This window comes from Mesoplodon bidens, assembly GCF_964165515.1.
Source record: "Mesoplodon bidens genome assembly, chromosome: 15".
NCBI classification, from domain to species: Eukaryota; Metazoa; Chordata; class Mammalia; order Artiodactyla; family Ziphiidae; genus Mesoplodon; species Mesoplodon bidens.
The window spans coordinates 84,790,912-84,809,709 of record NC_138171.1 but is presented as its reverse complement, the minus strand read 5'-3'; the positions used below and the strand labels follow the sequence as shown (position 1 = coordinate 84,809,709).

Sequence of the window (18,798 nt, the reverse complement as noted above, 5' to 3'; positions counted from 1 at the left end):
GGACGCTTTCGAATTGCCGATGCCAGCCCAGAAGTCCTGGCCCGCTTGGCCTCCGGGTCTCCCCTGCAGACCTCCCTGGGACCACGACCCACGTAAATGACCTGCACATAAACCCTCATCTCAGGGCTTGCTTCTGGGGACCCGGACCTAAAACGGAGGAGAGAATGGATTTCATCAACTTGGAGCTTTGGAAACCTGAGACCCAGAGCGGCACGCCTCCTGTCTTCCACACATGCCTGTGGATCCGGTTTTGCAAACAGAGCGAGTCGCTTGCAACAAGCTTGCGAGAGGCTGTCATCGTTTCCAGGATTTGCTCTTACTCAAGCTGTGCTATTTTCTTTGGGAACAGAGATGTGCTCCCCCAGGCCGGACCCCAGGCTTCATTCCTTGTTCCCAGCGTGGAACTCGGATGCATTTTCCCATAAAAATAACAGCGACGGCTAACATCAGTATCCATGCCACCGCTGACCAAGCCCTCTCCCCAAAAAAAGCCTTCTTAACCCATGCATTGCCCAACTTGAATTTGTCAAGTGCTCACCTGAGTTCTTCCTCCAGTTTGACGGGGGAAAAGAACGTTTTCCTCTCCTGGAATCAAGGCTTCTCTACAGGACAGAGAGTGAGAACTCGCTCTGTTATCCGAATAGACCCGGGATCCAGGGCTTCCCAGCTGCCCACCCTCGGACCGGCCAGTCCCCCCGCCCCCGGACCGGCCACTGGCCTCTGTCCTTGGTGCAGTGGACCCAAGGACACTAACCTCTCAGGATTATAGTGAGTGTTGCAGATAATACCAAATGGGAAATTGGCATATGGAAAGGTGCTTCACGGCACTAATCATCCAAGAAACGCCAAGAAAAATTACAACGCGATACCAAGTTGGGCAAAAGTAAACTCTCTCCCATCACGTGGTAGCACCACATGGTACAGCTACTTGGGAAGTCTGTTTGGTAGTGCCTGCCGGAGCTAATTATACACATTCCCCATGCCCCAGCCAGCTCACTAATCCGCAAGTGGAAGAAGGGCATGGACCCACCCAAAGAACCATCAGGCGTGTCCCTGCAACTTTACTTACAACAGGCAAAAGCTGGAAACAACTCAAATGTCTGTCAGCGGTGAATGGGTAAGTAGCATGGGTGTATAGGCTGTAACAATGAAATATGATACAGCAGTGAGAGTGAACAAAGCCCATTCCGACAACACGTGTGAGCCTCACATACACCACACTGAGCAAAGTTAGAGCGTATGTCCTGTACGAGTCCATTCAGATCAAGTTCAAAGACAGGCAAAACTGTCTTAGTCCTTTCAGGCTGCTCTAACAAAGCACCATGGACTGGGTGGCTTGTGAACAACAGGAATTTATTTCTCCCAGCTCTGGAGGCTGGAAGTCCCGGATCAGGGTGCCAGCATGGCTGAGTTCTGGTGAGGGCCCTCTTCTAGGTTGCAAATGCCTTTAACTAGAATGACCACACAACCCAGCAATTCCACTCCTAGGTAGGTACCCAAAAGAACTGAAGACAGGAGCTGAAACAAAAATGTGTACACTAATGTCCATAGCAGCATTATTCACCACAGCCAAAGGGTGGAAACAACCCAAGTGTCCATCTGTTGATGAATGGATAGACAAAATGTGATCTATCCATACAATAGATTTTTTTTACACCTTTATTGGGTATAATTGCTTTACAAAGGTGTGTTAGTTTCTGCTGTATAACAAAGTGAATCAGCTATACGTATACATATATCCCCATATCCTCTTCCTCTTGCATCTCCCTCCCACCCTCCCTATCCCACCCCTCTAGGTGGTCACAAAGCACTGAGCTGATCTCCCTGTGATATGCGGCTGCTTCCCACTAGCTATCTGTTTCACATGTGGTAGTGTATATATGTCCATGCCAGTTTCTCACTTCATCCCAGCTTACCCTTCCCCCTCACCGTGTCCGCAAGTCCATTCTCTATGTCTGCATCTTTATTCCTGTCCTGCTCCTAGGTTCTTCAGAACCATTTTTCTTTTTTTAGATTCCATATATATGTGTTAGCATATGGTATTTGTTTTTCTCTTTCTGACTTATTTCACTCTCATACAGTAGATTTTTTTGATTGAAGTGTAGTTGATTTATAATGTGTTAATTTCTGCTCTACAGCGAAGTGATTCAGTTACACATATACATATATTCATCTTCATATTCCTTTCCATTATGGTTTGTTACACGATGTTGAATCTCGTTCCCTGTGCTCTACAGTAGGACCTTGTTGCTTATCCATTCTATGTATAGGAGTTTGCATCTGCTGATCCCAAACTCCCAATGCATCCCTCCCCCACCCCCTTCCCCTCGGCAACCACAGGTCTGTTCTCTACGTCTGTGAGACTGTTTCCGTTTCGTAGATAAGTTCATTTGTCATACAGTAGATTTTATTCCTCCATAAAAGGAGTCAAGTACTGATACATGCTAGAATGTGATTGAACTTGAAAACGTGATGCTAAGTGAAAGAAGCCAGACTCAAAAGGACACACACGTGGTGTGATTCCATTTCTGTGAAATACGTGCAATAACAAATCCATGGAGACAGCAAGGAGGTGAATGATTTCCAGGGGCTGGGAGGGCAAGGGGTGTGGGGGAGGGGGGAGGACGGGATTTGCGGGCAGTGAGTGCTTCATGTGTGGGGTTTCAGTTTGGGGTGATGAAAAAGTTCTGAAACTTGATAGCGGTGATGGTTTTGCAACACTGTGAATTACTTGATGCCACTGAAGTGTACACTTTAAAATGATTCAAATGAGAGATTTTATGTTGTGTGCATTTTGCTGCACACACAAAAAGTTAAACCTGGAGTTACCATATGACTCAGCAATTCCACTCTCCAGTGTAGAGCCCAGAGAATTGAAAACATGTGTCCACACAAAAAGCTGTCCATGAATGTTCATAACAGCATGATTCCTAACAGCCTTAAGGTGGAAACAATCCAAATAACCATCACATGAGGAATGGATGTTTGGGTTTCCTAGGGTTGCTGAAACAAATTACAGCAAACCAAGTGACTTCAAACAATAGAAACATATTGTCTCACAGATCTGGAGGCCAGAAGTCTGAAATCAAGGTTTCGGCAGGGCTGAAACCTGTAGGGGAATCCTTCCCTGCCTCTTCCAGCTTCTGGTTTTGCTGGCAATCCTTGGCATTTCTGGGCTTGTAGCTGCATCACTCCAATCTCTGCTCTGTTGTCACATGGCCACCTTCTCTCTATGTATCTTGTAAGGACATTGGTCATCGCTGATTAAGGGCTCACTCAGGATGACCTTATTTTAACTAATTCCTCTGTAACAGCTCTATTTCCAAAAAAGGTCACATTCTGAGGAACTAGGGGTTAGGGTTTCATTTGTGTTTCTTGTGTTTTGTTTTTTTTTGCGGTATGCGGGCCTCTCACTGTCGTGGCCTCTCCCGTTGCAGAGCACAGGCTCCGGACGCGCAGGCTCAGCGGCCATGGCTCACGGGCCCAGCCGCTGTGCGGCATGTAGGATCTTCCTGGACTGGGGCACGAACCTGTGTCCCCTGCATTAGCAGGCGGACTCTCAACCACTGCGCCACCAGGGAAGCCCTTATTTGTTTTTTTGGAGGACACAATTCAACTCCTAACCATGGACAAATGAAATGTGGTGTATCTACACAATGAGGTATGATCCAGCCATGGGAGGGAATGCAATACTGACACATGCTACACCGTGGGTAAAACCTGAAGGCATGATGCCAAGTGGGAGAAGCTGGACTCAAAAGGTCATGTAGAGTATGACTCCATTTATATGAAATGAAATACCCAGAACAGGCAAATCCATAGACACAGAAAGCAGCTTATAGAGCCTGTGGGGAGGGACAGGATGCAGAGTGACTACTAATGGGTCTGGAGTTTATTCTAAGGGTGATGAAAATGTTCTAGAACTAAACAGAGGCATCAGTTGCACGACTTTGCAAATATACTGAAAACTACCCAATTGTACACTTTAAAAGGGTGGATTTATGGTATGTCAATTACATCTCAATAGAAAAGAAAATTATCCCATTAAGAGGGTGAAAAAAAAAACAAGCTCCAAAGTGAGAGAAAATATTTGCAAACCATTTATTTACCAACTGACTTGTATTTAGAATCTATTTAAAAGAAAACAAAAGAACTCTCAGAAGTCAATAGTAAAAAAACAACCTAATTAGAAAACGGGCGAAAGACATGAAGAGATATTTCACTGAAAAATATATACAGATGGCAGGTGAACCCATGAAAAGACTTCAGCATTGTCAGCCACAGGAGAAATGCAAATGAAAAGCACAGTGGGGTGTGACTACATCCAGACGGCTAAAATAAAAAATGGGGACAGCGCCCAAACCTGGCAAGGATGTGGAGAAACTGGATTGTACATGGTTGCTGGTGGGAAAGTAAAATGGTACAGCCCCTCTGGAAAATTGTTTGACAGTTTTTTGTTTTGGTTTGGTTTTTTGGCTGCGCTGAGCAGCTTGCAGGATCTTGGTTTCCTGACCAAGGATTGAATCCGGACCCACGGCCATGAAAGCGCTGAGTCCTGACCACTGGTCCGCCAGGGAACTCCCTGTTTGACACTTTCTTACAAGACTAAATACGCACTTTTCATACAACCCAGAAATTACACTTTGGGGCATTTACGCAGAAATGAGAACTATGCCACACAAAAACTTTTGTGCAGAGCAATTTTATTTGTCGGGCCCCAAAACTGGAAAGAACCTAATTGCCTTTAAGGAAACTGTTACATCCACACCAGGGATACTACTTAGCAATCAAAAGGAACAAACTGTCGATACACATAAGAACTTTTATGCATCTCAAGGGGATTATGTTGGGGGGAAGGGAGGAGTGAGTCCCAAAAGGTTACATATTATATGATATTCCATTTGTGTAACATTCTTCAGAAGGCAGAATTATAGTGATGGAGACAGATTAGTGGTTTCTAGGGGTTAGGCACGGGGGTGAGTGGATAGGAGGCTATAACAGAGCAGCACAAGGGAGACTTTTTTTTTAATTTTATTGAAGTGTAGTTGATTTACAATGTTGTGTTAATTTCTGCTGTACAGCAAAGTGATTCTGTTTTATACATATATATGTATATATATATATATACTTTTTCATATTCTTTTCCATTGTGGTTTATCACAGGATATCAAATATCGTTCCCTGTGCTATACAGTAGGGCCTTGTTGTTTATCCATCCTGTATATAAGAGTTTGCACCTGCTGACCCCAAACTCCCAATCCTTCCCATGAGGGGGATCTTTGCGGTGGTGGTGATCAGTTTTGTATCTTTTTTTTTTTTTTTTTTTTTTTTTGCGGTACGCGGGCCTCTCACTGTTGTGGCCTCTCCCGTTGCGGAGCACAGGCTCCGGACGTGCAGGCTCAGCGGCCATGGCCCACGGGCCCAGCCGCTCCACGGCATGTGGGATCTTCCCGGACCAGGGCACGAACCCATGTTCCCTGCATCGGCAGGCGGACTCTCAACCACTGCGCCATCAGGGAAGCCCCAGTTTTGTATCTTGATTGTGGTGGTCGTTACGCAGATCTACACATGCGGTAAAAATTACATAAAACTACACACACACACACACACACACACACACACACGTAACTGGTGAAATCTGAATAAGCTCTGGTACAAATGTCAATTTCTGGTTATGACGTCGTATTATAATTATGCAGGAGGTTACCATTGGGGGAAACTGGAGGTAGGGAACAAGTGACCTCTGCATATTTTTTGAAACTTCTTGTGAATCTAGAACAATGTAAAAATAAAAAGCATTTTTAAAATAGCTGAAGAGCCAGTACTGCCTGGACACTAACCAGTCTGAAGAGAGCCCAGGCCCAGCCAGTGTGGTCGCCCCCTACTGGCGCATATAGGCCTCTCACAGACCCCAGGATGAAACCAAGTGGAGGTGTCGTGGAAGGCTGCATCCCAGGAGGGGATGCACTGAAAAGATTTGGTGCCTTTAAAGATGGGAATGAGGGAAGAAAAGGGACACACTTCCTTGGTGTAAGGCCACTAAATGGCAGAGAAAGAAGAAGAAGAAGGACTCATCTCTCCCCTTGTCCTGCCACCTTCTCCAAGGCAGTAAACGAGCTCCAACAAACCTGGCTATGTGGAAAGAATAGTTCAGAGAGTTTGTTTATAACAAAGTTTGTTTATAACAAAGTTTATAACAGTGGAAAACTGGCAACAACCTACGTGCTCATCAATAGGGGACTGATTAAGTAAACGACGATGTATCAGTGCAGTGGCCAGTGGGAAGTCCTTTAAAATCGTCGTTTCCCAGCTAAATCCAAAACTTAGCCAGAGGAGAGGGGGCTCACTGGGAGGGATCTGGGCCTCCCATTCCAACATGGATCAGAGCAGCTCCATTTTATCTATTTTGTGAACTGAGCATCCCTTTAAGATTTTATTTTTTTTAAAGCTAGAAAACCGCTAGTTAGTAGAATACTTATTAATATGAATCTATTATTCATGATATTTTTCTCTGAATAGTGGGATTATAGGTGATTTTGATCTTCCTTTTTTTTTAACCTGTATTTTCCTTTTATCCCACAATAAATCTGAAAGCATTGTTTCTATAAGAAGAAAAATATAGCGTGAGCCTTCTTTGGTTGAAAACCATGGAAAGTAACTCAAACTAATCTAGGCAAAAAGAAGGAAGAATATTGGAGGCTGAGACAAAGCGCAAGACCTGCCCACCCAACGTCCATCGTCTAGCTCTTCCTTCCTAGCAGAAGCCTGGTTTTCAGGCCAGGAATGTGTCCAGCTAAATTGCACTTCTCAGTTTCTCTTAAAACTAGGGATTGTCATGTTATGGCAAATAAGATATAAATGGAAATCACTGGGTTGGAATGCTGGGAAAGCTTTTTTTAAGTGGTTGGCCATGCTGGCAAAGTCCTTTTGACCCTCCTCCCTTCCTTGTTTCTCCTGTATGGAATATCATTGTGATGACTGGTGCCACAGCAGCAGTTCTGACCATATGAGACCTTGAGGATGGAAGCCACATGCTGAGGATGGTTAGAGCAGAGAGGAAGAGTCTGGAACATTGGTGACTCTGTGGAGCTACAGACCAGACCTGGGCTGTCTACCTCTGACATTTAAGCCACTCTTTTTCTGCTGCCTGCAAACTCATCCCTAACCAATCCAGGGCTCACAGGAGCAGTAGGAATCTGGAGAACCAGGCCTCGAAATGAGCAAGAACCAAGGCAGCTCAAGAGTTAAAAAGCAAGAACCGTATCTGCAAAGTTATGGATGACCTTATCACCATCACATGATGATTCTCCTTCTCAACGGAGCAGCTGGCTTAGTAAACAGTCATTGGTATGTGAAAACAAACCACACCCTTTCCTGGAAGCTAAGCTATAGGTTGGGATGAGGAGAGAGAACATACCAGTCTATAAGTTAGCCTTCTAAAAGGTCCCTCTTTGGAGATTTTGCTTGCCTACTGTTATATTTCCAGAGAGAAACTTACCCTCTCAGTGTCTCAAATAAAACAAGTGTTATGAATAGATGTGCCCACATTTCTCCACTGTGAATGATGTCTCCACTGTGCTGAACTGTAAACTGTAGCCAGTGGCTGGCGCCCACACCTCCACCAGGTAAACCTTGCCAGCTCAGAGGTCCAGGATGTTTAGACAAGTGATGAAGCCTGTCTCTGGCAGAATTGGAAGTACTATGGGGTATATCCGAATGTGGCTTAACGTAGTGTTTGACAGGGAATGGGTGGATGGCAAAGCCCTCTGGAGTCCTGGAATTTCCATTTTGTAATTAGCAAAAAAATCAGAGTGTGACCTAACGCACAAGGGGTGGGGCCCTAACCCTAAGACAGAAGGTCCCACAAGGAGAGCTGGGGAGGATGGACAAGAACTTCACTCACTTTTATCCTCTTCATTCTTTTGCCCCAGATTCAGTTTCCAGAGGAAGAAGCGTCTAGTTGGGTCTAGTGTGGGTCACAGACTCCCTCTTGGGGGAGGGCAGACTCCTATTTATAAACTCCACCCTGCCTCCACTGAACTGTATCCAATGGGAAAGGGATTGACAATTCCTCAGGGGAGATCAGAGAAAATGGATACCTGGGAAATAGATATATTTATAAATTTTTAAATATGCAAATTTTAAATTAAACTTTTAAAAAAGAAAAATTAATTTAAAATTTACAGAGTTCAAGTTTTCATGCCCAGATGAATCTCGAAATCAACCTGAACACCGCTGTGGTTCTCTCAGGTCACACAAAGATAAATGAAGTGGTCCCCGGCATCAATGAGTCCCTCATCTAGAGGGGGAACAAGATATACATGGGATAAACCATAAGATGATTTCTAAGACCTATTAAAGGTACCTGACCAGAGCACCGTGGGAGAACAGAGAAAGGGGGTTGTTAACTTTTGACCCTCCAGGTCAGAGGAGGCTTCCTGGAGGAGGTGACATTTGAGTAGAAGATGAGACTGAAGATAGAGATTTGTACCAAAGGATGTGGAGCTTTGAATGTCATGCTGAAGTTTTCTTTGGAAAATGGAGTGTCACTGAAGGCTTTTGAGCAGAGAGATAATATGGTCTTATCTCAGCAGCTGTGTAGAGATTAGATTGCCCCGGTGGGAAAGGTTTAAAGTTAGGAGACCCATAGGAATATTGTTGCAGTCATTCAGATGAGCAATGATAAGGGGCTGCTTTGGAGACCAGGGAAGCCAGGGTAACAACGCAAAACCACATTGCAGGGAGCTAGACTGGACAAGTCTCGATGAATAATTGGATGTTGGAGGTCAAAAGGAAAATAATTCGAGATTTCTGTCCTGGGTGATCTGGTGAATGGTGATGCTGTCCACCAATCTAGGGAACTCAGGAGCAGTGTGAGTGGGGAAGGTGATGAGGTTGATTGGGGTCAGGTAGGGCTTGAGATGTTTGAGAGACATCCTGATGGAAATATTCTACCGGCAGTTGCAAATCTCAGTCAGAAACTCAGGAAGCAAATGTTGGCAGTCATTATCTCTGAGCATTGAACTGTGGATGATTTTTGTTTGGTTATTTTTAGGATCCTTAGCGGGCATGTGTTTCTTGTCTAGTTACAAAAGAGAATATGCTGGGTTTTGTTTGGTTGTGTGTGTATATATATATATATATATATATATATATATATATATTTTTTTTTTTTTTAAGAATAGCAACAGCAGGAGACAGGTTGGGATGGACGGAACTCGGGAACAAGATTGCAGAATCGGAGCTTGTTCAGTTCAGCACAGACGACACCGTGACTGAGCACGTCTCTTTGCCAGGCTCTGGGGGCGCTGCAGCAAACAGGACAGTGACCAAGACAGATGTAGTCCCCATCCTCAGAGAGCCCCGAGGGCTGGGGAGGTGCCAGGAGAGGAGAAATGAACAGACAGCTGTCCCACTTTGCCAAAAAGCCAGGAAGGGTAGATTCTAGAAGCTGCACAGCTGGACGGCTGGCTGGGCACAAATTCCACACTCTTGTAGGCTCTGGGAGAAGAAGGCACAGATAAATGGTCCTTAGGAGACTGCTTGGATCCACAGAGACTGTTCATACCAGAGGAAACTCGTTCCCCTGCCTTATTCCCTTATCTTTAGGATAAGACTAAAGAGACTGCATGTCTGGGTTTCAGCCAGACATTTGCCAGAGGTCCTCCTGATGCCCCTCTGGGCGGGTTAGACAACTATGGGCCAAGGGTAGTTGAGTGAGACTGATTCAGAAGATGCTGAAGGACTGGATGCAAAGTTTTGATGAATGGGTTGACATCAAGCCAGAGAAAGGTCTTGAGATCTCATGGGTCTCCTCTTGCCTCTGTCCTGTTTATCATTAAAAAAAAAAAAGGACTTCCCTGGTGGCGCAGTGGTTAAGAATCCACCTGCCAATGCAGGGGACACGGGTTTGATCCCTGATCCAGGAAGATCCCACATGCCGCGGAGCAACGAAGCCCGTGCGCCACAACTACTGAGCCTGCGCTCTGGAGCCCGCGTGCCACAACTACTAAGCCCACGTGCTGCAACTACTGAAGCCCTCGCACCTAGAGCCTGTGCTCCACAGCAAGAGAAGCCACCGCAATGAGATATTGGCTCAGGATAAAGAAGAACTTAAGCAATCAAACGTCTCTGAAAAAAGAACTGGGTGGCCCTTTGTGGTGGGGAATCCCATCACCAGGTATGTTTGAGCAGCCCCTGCATGACCACCTTCCATGAACAGAAACACAAGAGTTCAGTCCTGGATGAAAGGGTACAACAACAGCCTCTACAATCCCTTCACATCTGCAAGTGCCCTTTGGACGTATCCATCTAGAAGCCCGCCATCTTGGCAAACTCAACATGTCTACAACTGAGCAGTTTGGCTGTATGGGAGGAATGGGGTCCCTGCAGCCAGTCGTACCTGGGTTCCCATCTGTATCTACACCTGTGCAGGCGTGTGCACTTGGGACAAGGCCCTCCACCCCTCCCTCCAGGGTCAGGCTCACAGTCCCCCTTAGTCCTCTTGTCTGTACTGTGTTCCCACCCTGCCCCCGCCCCTCTAGACCACTCCATTCTCCCTCAGCCCCTCCTTCCCTCTGAACTCCCAAAGCGGCCGTTTTGTAAACTGTTCTTGTTCTTTTCCTTGGTAGTTTCCAATCTTTGCAATAAAATCAGTGGCTCTTTGCAGATAAGAGCCCAGCTAGCACTTCTCGGGATGACCCGGAGCCACATCTTGCACAAGATACAGCACATGCTGATTGCTTTGAGGTCAGGGATTGCCCTGGAGTTTGGGGCCATCCCTATGGAAGAGCTTATGGCACTTTCCGAGTGACACAATGACCCATAAACTCCAGCTTCGCGTGGCCAAGACCAGTTGTCACCGGGGAGAAAGGGAAACTAAGGAAATCTGTCGTTCGTGCAGGCACACAGAGCCACGCTTTATGTTTTACAGTCACTGCGCTTGCTTCCTGCCCACCCCACTCCGCAGAGCTGGCTGCTTGTTTATCCCTTAGATCTCTCCTCCCAGACAAGGTCAAAGCCCCTTCTTCTATCCATTCTGAGCACCGGGCAGCTCTCCTCGGTAGCACTTGTTCATAGTTTTCATGCATTTGGGTGACGCTTCATCACCGACTGTTTTCTTTGCCCTCGATCTGTGTCCCCAGCACTTAGCGGGCTGCCCGTCACACAGTAATCAATCAATAAATGCTGGTTGAGTAATTGAATGAACCCTCTCCGGTTCCAGCCAATGAACGTGAACCTCCCACCAGTGTCTGTCCAAGTCGTCCTGTTAGAGAATCGCACAGGGAGGGGTGCTGGGGTGACTCACACCCCCCATTTATCTGGGAAGCCAGAGGTCAGGGGAGGACCTCCTGGAAGAGCCCCGGCGAGTCCTGGCAGTTACAGCTGGACCCATTGGCAAGAAGTCAGGGAGGAGCTGCTGCAGTTTTTCTCAGCTCCGTCCCGTTCAATTCCCATCCTGCAGTGCCATCTCCAGGGCACCAGGGCGCTCCGAGATGATCAAGGGTGCAGCCAACTTGGCTGGAACCGCAAAATCACCCTCATAATCAGAGCTTTTGATCCGAGAAAGGTCAAAGCACTCGAGAAGCATTTGCTCATCGTTGCTGTGCAGTGGTGACACCCACTGCCTGCCTCCTACTCCACAAGCTGGGGAGACCACAGCGCCAGACCAGTGCTGATCCCAGGGTGACACGCCTGGCAAGCACCCGGAATCGTGTAAAATGCAGATTCCATGGCAGTGGCCTGGGGTGGGGCCTGAGAGTCTGCATTCGTAGCAAATGCCAGATGCTGGTGCTGCTGGTCTGACGCAGCAGTCCATCCGCTATATTCAAATTGTGGTCCAAGGGCCAGCAGCCTCGACAGCAGCATTCCTGGAAGGGTTTTGCTCTTCATGATGCTGTCCTCATTTGGGCAGCGTCAGCATCACCTGGGAGCTTGTTAAAAATAGAGTCTCAGGCTCCACTTCCAACTTTCTGGATCACAACCTGCATTTGAACCAGATCTGTAGATGATTCATAGACATGGTAAAGTCTGAGACGCTCTGCTCAAGAACCATGGTCCTTAAGCTCAGGTGCACATTGAAACCACCCGGGAAGCTTAAAAAAAAAAAAAATTGCTGATGTGGGAATCCCTACAGACCCCAATTTAATCTGTACTGGCTGCAACCTGCATATCAGGGATTTAAAAAAATTCCCCAGGTGATTCTAATAGAAAAGTTCAAGCACTTTGCTTTCTATTAGAATGCTTTATCAATATTTTATTAAGTTTTGCTAATATTTTTCTTAATATCTGTTGGAGATTTTTTTCTCCAGGGAAGATATACAAATAGCCAACAAGCACAGGAAAAGATGCTCAACATCACTAATCAGTAGGGAAACGCAGGAGAAAACCACAGTGAGATGCCACCTCCCACCTACCAGGATGCATCTCATTGTAACAGTGGAAAATAACAGGTGCCAGTGAGGATGGGCAGAAATTGGGACCCTCGCACGTTGCCGATGGGATGTAGAATGGTGTAATGCTGTAAGACAGTCTGACAGTTCCTCCAAAAGTTAAAATGGAGCTACCGTATGACCCAGCAATTCCACTCCTAGGAATACACTCCAAAGAATTGAAAACGGGAATTCAGATATTTATTCCTGCGTGTTCATTGCAGCATTATTGACAGTAGCCAAAAAATAGACACAACCCAAGTGCCCACCAATAGATGAATGGATAAACAACATGTGGTCTATCCACAAAATGGAATATTATTCGCCCATAAAAAGGGATGGAGTAGTGATGCGTGCTACACCATGGATGAACCTTGGAAACATCATAAGCTAAATGAGAGGCTAGACAGGAGAGAACAATAGTGTATGATCCCTTTACATGAAATATCTGGAACAGGCAGATTCATGGTGGCAGACGTGTTCTTCAGGCTCTTCAAGAAGCCATGAGTTTCTGGACTCGCACCTGGGCTTTCTTGGATGTTCTTTTGGACTATTGTAAAGTGGTCAGAGTCCTACTTGATCAGCTAAAACACCTCAATTTTGTCAAGAAAATTCCTTGTGTCTTCCGGTTTTTAAAGGGAGAAAAATCAATCATAAAGATTTTGCATATTTCTTCATTTATTCCTGAGTATTTTCATTTTAGCTTCTACTGTAAAAGGGATCTTCTGTTTTATAAGGAGGTATTATTTGTATATAGAGCTTCTATCGATTTTTTTTTATGCTGTGTACCCACCCTTCTTATGGTAGTTTTCCAACTGTCTTGGGTTTCTAGGTAGAGCTCACATCATGTACAAAAAATTTTAGGTGAGTTCTATGTGTGGTGAGGGACCAGGCTTCAGTCTTCTTCCCAATGTGTTTTGTAAAATAAATGACGTCTACAGAATCCACTCCTGGATGTCATTAAAAGGTCAAATTGCTAAAGAAGTTTCTAAATCCTTATTTCCGATTTCTGTACTTTTTTGTCAGAGACCAGTAAACATTGGACAGACCAGGAGTGGTCCTCAGACTTCATTTGGAGGATCATTGCTTTAGACATTGTCTCCAACGTTATTAAATGTTCAAATTCCAAATCTATACCCTACAATGTGTTCCCACATGTTCAGCAACCGAACTCGGTTTATTACTACAAGATCATACTACTTATGCAAAGTTACCTTGTACTCTGTGTGTGTGTGTGTGTGTGTGTGTGTAATGGACTTTTTCTGTCGAAAAGCAGAAAAAAGGGATACCAGTCCAGGGATAGATATATACCTTGATACTGAAGGAGTTCATAGATTTTCTCCAAATTTGGGGGAGTGAGGCAGAGGAAACTGAGCCAAAAACTAAGGTTTAAAAATTACACTTTGGTGGGTAGGGAAAGCTAAGGTTTTAAAAATAGATGCTTCAGTGAAGCTGTCTCCTGTTAACTGTGGACTCGTGTCCCAAGTGACATTAATGGCCTCACGGCTCCTGCACCAGCAGAATTGTCTCCAAGTCTGGGATCCTGTAATTACATGTTGGCCCCCGCATGTCTTACAAGCTCTTTGTGGTACACTCAGAGGAGTGGTGTCTGGGACCCTGCCAGTTGCTCCAGTCTGCTGGCAGGGGGACAAGTCACATGAGGTAGGGAGACCGAGGATTTTTCCTGTGGGATCCTTGGGACCATGGGCCCGGCCGGGCCTCCCCATCCTGCTGGCCGGTGATGAAACTTGCCAACACGCTGCAGTTAGACTCCCCGAGGGTCCTCTTCTAAAAGCAACCATTGGCGCCACTGAGGAAGGCGATGCCACCAAAGGGTGTGGCAAGCCTCTGTCCTTTCAGAGATAAGGTGTGATGTAAACAGACAAACTTTTTTTTTTTTTTGGCCGCGCTGCGGGACACATGGCATCTTAGTTCCCCAACCAGGGATCGAACCCTCACCCTCTGCAGTGGAAGCGCGAGTCTTAACCACTGGACCACCGGGGAAGTCCCCAGACACACATATTTTAATAAAGACCCCTCACAGCCATCCCCGTCGGACCCCACAGTTGACTAAAGCCCCCCACTTACTGCCTCTTTAACCCGTGACAAGTTTGGGAGAGGGGGAGAGGGCTGTCGTCAGTGGAAAAACGATCCAGTCCGCAGCTCCAATCCTGGTTCTCCCTTCCAGAGCCTTTATTTCCTGTTCTATAAAATGGGCCTAAGGGTTGCCGGGAGGACCACGTGGATGTCTATATGGCTGTCTCAGGCGGCAGTTAGGAAGGCCGGGTGAGCCAGCCCTGCGTTAAACCCATAGGCTCCTTGCGGGGGCTTCGGCGATGCTTCTTGCAGGCTAAGCCCCGGCTGGAGGCTGCAAACGCAGCGGTGAGAGACACACGAGGCTCCCGGGAGCGGGCGAGACAGACAATGAACCCATAACCCGAGTGATAAGGGCTGTGAAGGCACTAAATCAGGGTCATGAACCAGAGGGCCTCGCGCTACTTGAACTGGGCAGTGTTCCAAAGGCCTCTCTGAGGAGACGTGTAAGCCAAAAGCGGTCGTGAGACTCTGATCCTGAAGCCTCCCTTCCCTTCCCTTCCCTGTGGCTGGAGCCCAGGAGGGTCGGAAAGATGTGGGAGGGGCCTGGCTCACTCAGCCCAGCCCTGCTCTGCCTGGTAACCCTGGGCAAGTCACTTTGCCTGGAAGCATCATTTTCTCCACCTGTACAAAGAGCTAAGATAACCTGTGCAGTGATTTTAAAACCTGGCTCCAAAAATCTTTGACACTCCTCTCGCTGAGAGGTGGGGTCTCTGTCCCCTCTGCTTTTTTTTTCCCTATCTCCACCAACATTATGTGAGCTATTCTTGAAGCAATACTAAAGTAACACTAAATTAGTTATAGTCTAAAAGAGTAAATACATAATGCTAGATTGGGTACAGCTGTGTTTAACTATTTTTGAGGACGATCAGTCCATACGTTTCCCAGAGGGTGCTTATGGACTGGTTTGAGAATCTAGGAACCTAGGGTAGAAATGCATTCGTCATCTTTTCTTTTTCCCCCTCTCCTTGAATCTGTTCAGGTTTCTGATTGCTCTGACCAACCAAGTATGACAAAAATGAGACTACGTGACTTTCAAGGATAAGTCTTAAAAGGCGGTGTCCTTTCCACCTGGTTCCCCTGGGAACCTTGCTTTGCAAGAAAAGAGCACTTCATCTCAGATCACCACGTGAAGGAAGCCACAGACGGGCAGCCCCATCTGAGCTCCCAGCTGACGGCCAGTGTCGCCTGCCAACCCGGACATCCAGCCCCGTCCAGCCTTCAGCTGCCCACAGCCCCACCACTGTCTTATGGTCACCGCATAGACCACCCCCCCGCAAGCGAGAACTGCCTGGCTGAGCCCTAAACGAACTGCTGAGCCATCAAATCGTGAGTCAAATAAGTTGGTTGTTTTACACTACAAGTTTGAGGGTAATTTGTTCCATGGTTTTAGTAATGGGAGCACCTATCTCTCTGCCCTCACTTCTTAAACCTCTCCCTTGCTCAGGGCTCCTACCACCTGCCCTTTTTTCAGTTCCTAAAACACACTGAAATGGTTCTGGCCTCAGGGTTTTTTCCACTAGCTTCCTCTCTCTCCCTGGAAATTCCCCTCCCTCCCCGCATCTTCCATGGCCGCCTCCTTGTCTTGTAAGGTCTCAGTTCAAACAGTCAGCCCTCAGAGAGCCCCTCAGGACCACCTGATCTAGATTAGATCTCCGATCCCCAGCTGCTATCACATTGCCAGGGGGGTCTTAAGCACTTAACCATCTGATGTTTTTCTGTTTGTGTTTATTGACTGTGCCCTCTGCCAGATACAAAGTCTGTGAGAGGAAAGCCCTTCCCTGCTGTGATCACCTGTGTGTCCCCTGCTCCGTGTATAAAGCCTAGCACAAGGTAAGCATGGATACATGTTGATTAAACGAATGAATATACAAAGAAGGACACAGCCATAAAAAGATGAGAGGGACAAACATTTCTGTCAGAGAACCGCAAGAAGTGAGGAGGGTGGTGTGTACCCGGTAAGAAAAGCACCAGGTTGAGGCTAGAGGGGTTCAAAATGACACAGGCAGGGTGAGAGAGGTCCAGACCTTTTAAAACATGGGAAGGATATTTTCAGGCACAACGTGAACTGATGGGGAGGCGGGGCTTAAAATACACGTAACATGCAATTTACGGCGTTAACCAGTTCGAAGTGTAGATTCAGGGGCACTAAGTACATTCACATTGTTGTACAACCATCACCAGTGTCCCTCTCCAGAACTTTTTCATCCTCCCAAACTGAGACTCTGTCCCTATCAAAACGCCCCTGTCCCCTCCCCAGCCCCTGGCTACTTGTGAATCTGCCTATTTCAGAGATGTCTGTAAGTGGGATCATACAGCACGTGTCACTCTGTGTCTGGAGTATTCTTCCAGATCCACCCATGTTACACAGCACATGTCATACTGTGATTAAAGTAGGCATAACACAAATTTTACTCCGTTGCTTTTTAAGGCTGAATAGTATTCCACTGCGGGTAGGTACCACATTTTGTTCACCCACTCGTCAACGCGGGTGGACGGAAATGTTTAAGGCTCGCTTCAGGGCCAGGCGACACTGCCCCGAGGGGTCAACACGGGCCAAGGACAGAGCCAGGGAAGGTCAGTATTTCACTTGCGCGACCACCCATCTGTGCCCCGCCGTTCAGGCGAGGACCCGGCTCAGAGCAGGCTGACGGCCTGCCCAGGTCACACAGCCAGGAAGGGTGAGGAAGGACCGGGCAGGGCCGGGGGCAGAGCTGCAGCCGCCGCATCCAGCTCTTCCCGGCCGCCGCCAGCCCCTTCCCGGCAGCGCGACCCCGCCCGGCGCGGCGGCCCGCCCCGCCCGCCAGTGCGCAAGAGCAGGAGGAACCGGCCGGCGCCCCGCAGGACGCATGCGCAGAAGGCGCACGGCACGGAAAGCTCCGCTCCCCCGGGCGTGAATCCGCGATCCGGGGTTTTGGCCCCGCCGGGAGTTCTGTTTATAAACACACCGCGCGGCCACCGGCAAGGGGGTGACCCTAACGGTAGTGGCGTTAGAGGTCAGAGGTCAAGGGGGGCGCCGGCGGGGAGACCCATCCCTTCGCCTTTGCGGGCTGCTGGCTGCGCGGCGTGGCCGGTCCGGCGACCCTACTGCGGTCCGGGGCTGCAGGGGGCGCCACGTGGTGTGCACGTGGTCCGGTCCCGGCGCGGCGGCCTCCCCTCCCCCATGGCGCTGGCGGCCCCAGCGCCCCCTAGCGGAGGCCAGGTGCTCTGCGCTGCACGTCGCGCCTGCGCACAACGCGTCACGACGCGCCTTCCGGTTTACGCAGGAGCCGGGCGTAGGTCCGTTGCGTCCTCGTGATGGCTGCGGGTCCGCGGCGCCCCGGTCCCCAAGGGGGCGGGGCGGGGCGAGCCTCCGGGGGCGCACGTGCGGGGCTGGCGGAGGTTTGAGACCGTGCCCCGCGCAAGTGGGGCCTGCGGCCGGATGTGCACGGCGGCCGGGCTGTGATGCGCGTTGGGGGCATCCGCGCGGGCCGGAGGGGCTGCAGGCTGGCTGCCCCTCCCCAGCCTGAGTTTAAGTTCCCGGAGGGCCGACACCGTTGGTTTCCTGTCGGCGCGCTGTAAAATGCTCAGTAAAATCCATGAACGGAGAGTGAATTAATTATTAGGATATTCAGGAAGTGTTTTAGGTCTTTTACTTTATCACCTATTCTATAGGTTTTATTTATGGGATTCTATGTGAGAGACACTGTTGGGCCCATAGTAAGCGAGCAGTCTGTGGTAGTTACTGTTACGGCTGTTGCCTTTTTTTTTTTTTTTTTTTTTTGTCCTTTGACTTTATTCCGTTAAGTATAAAAAGATTTGAGCAGGGCCTTTTAGAGATGGAAAAGCAAAGAAACTTTCCCCCTTTTTTTCTGCCGTTTTATCTTAAAGGCTCACTTGCATTGCTCAGTTGCATTGCCACTGCTGGTTGCTCTGTAAAATTAGTGTTTCTCAGAAGTTTACCCACTTCCGTATTTTTAAAATACCTAGTATGTACCAGATGTTGCCACAGGTCCTAAGGAAGATGGGCCACACCTAGGTAAGAGGAAACCTAAAAGTGGTTAAATTATAAAGGAAATCAGGAAGTATCTCGCCCAAAGTTCAGGCTGATGGTACATGTTTAACAGCTGGCAGGGGGAGGAGTGCATCTGTAGACACATTTATTATGAATTTTAACTAGTATAAAGCGCGTACAGTACACAGCCTACCAAAAATGGTAAAACATACAGTACTCTTTCTTGTAAATTCCCTGGAGCCAATTGATTCTCAGATGTTGCTATTGCTTATTTTTGCT

At 47.7% G+C, this 18,798-nt stretch overlaps 1 protein-coding gene across 1 annotated transcript in view; it reads left to right on the top strand.

The window, feature by feature from the left end:
- The window catches only part of LOC308629024 (uncharacterized protein), a 159,136-nt gene that overhangs the window by 123,630 nt on the left and 16,708 nt on the right, over positions 1-18,798 (top strand). The window contains exons 4-5 of the mRNA XM_081256471.1: positions 15,508-15,854; positions 16,277-16,358. Coding sequence (XP_081112597.1) covers positions 15,508-15,538 — 31 coding nt within the window. The 3' untranslated portion in view covers positions 15,539-15,854; positions 16,277-16,358. The remainder of the gene's footprint in view (positions 1-15,507; positions 15,855-16,276; positions 16,359-18,798) is intronic.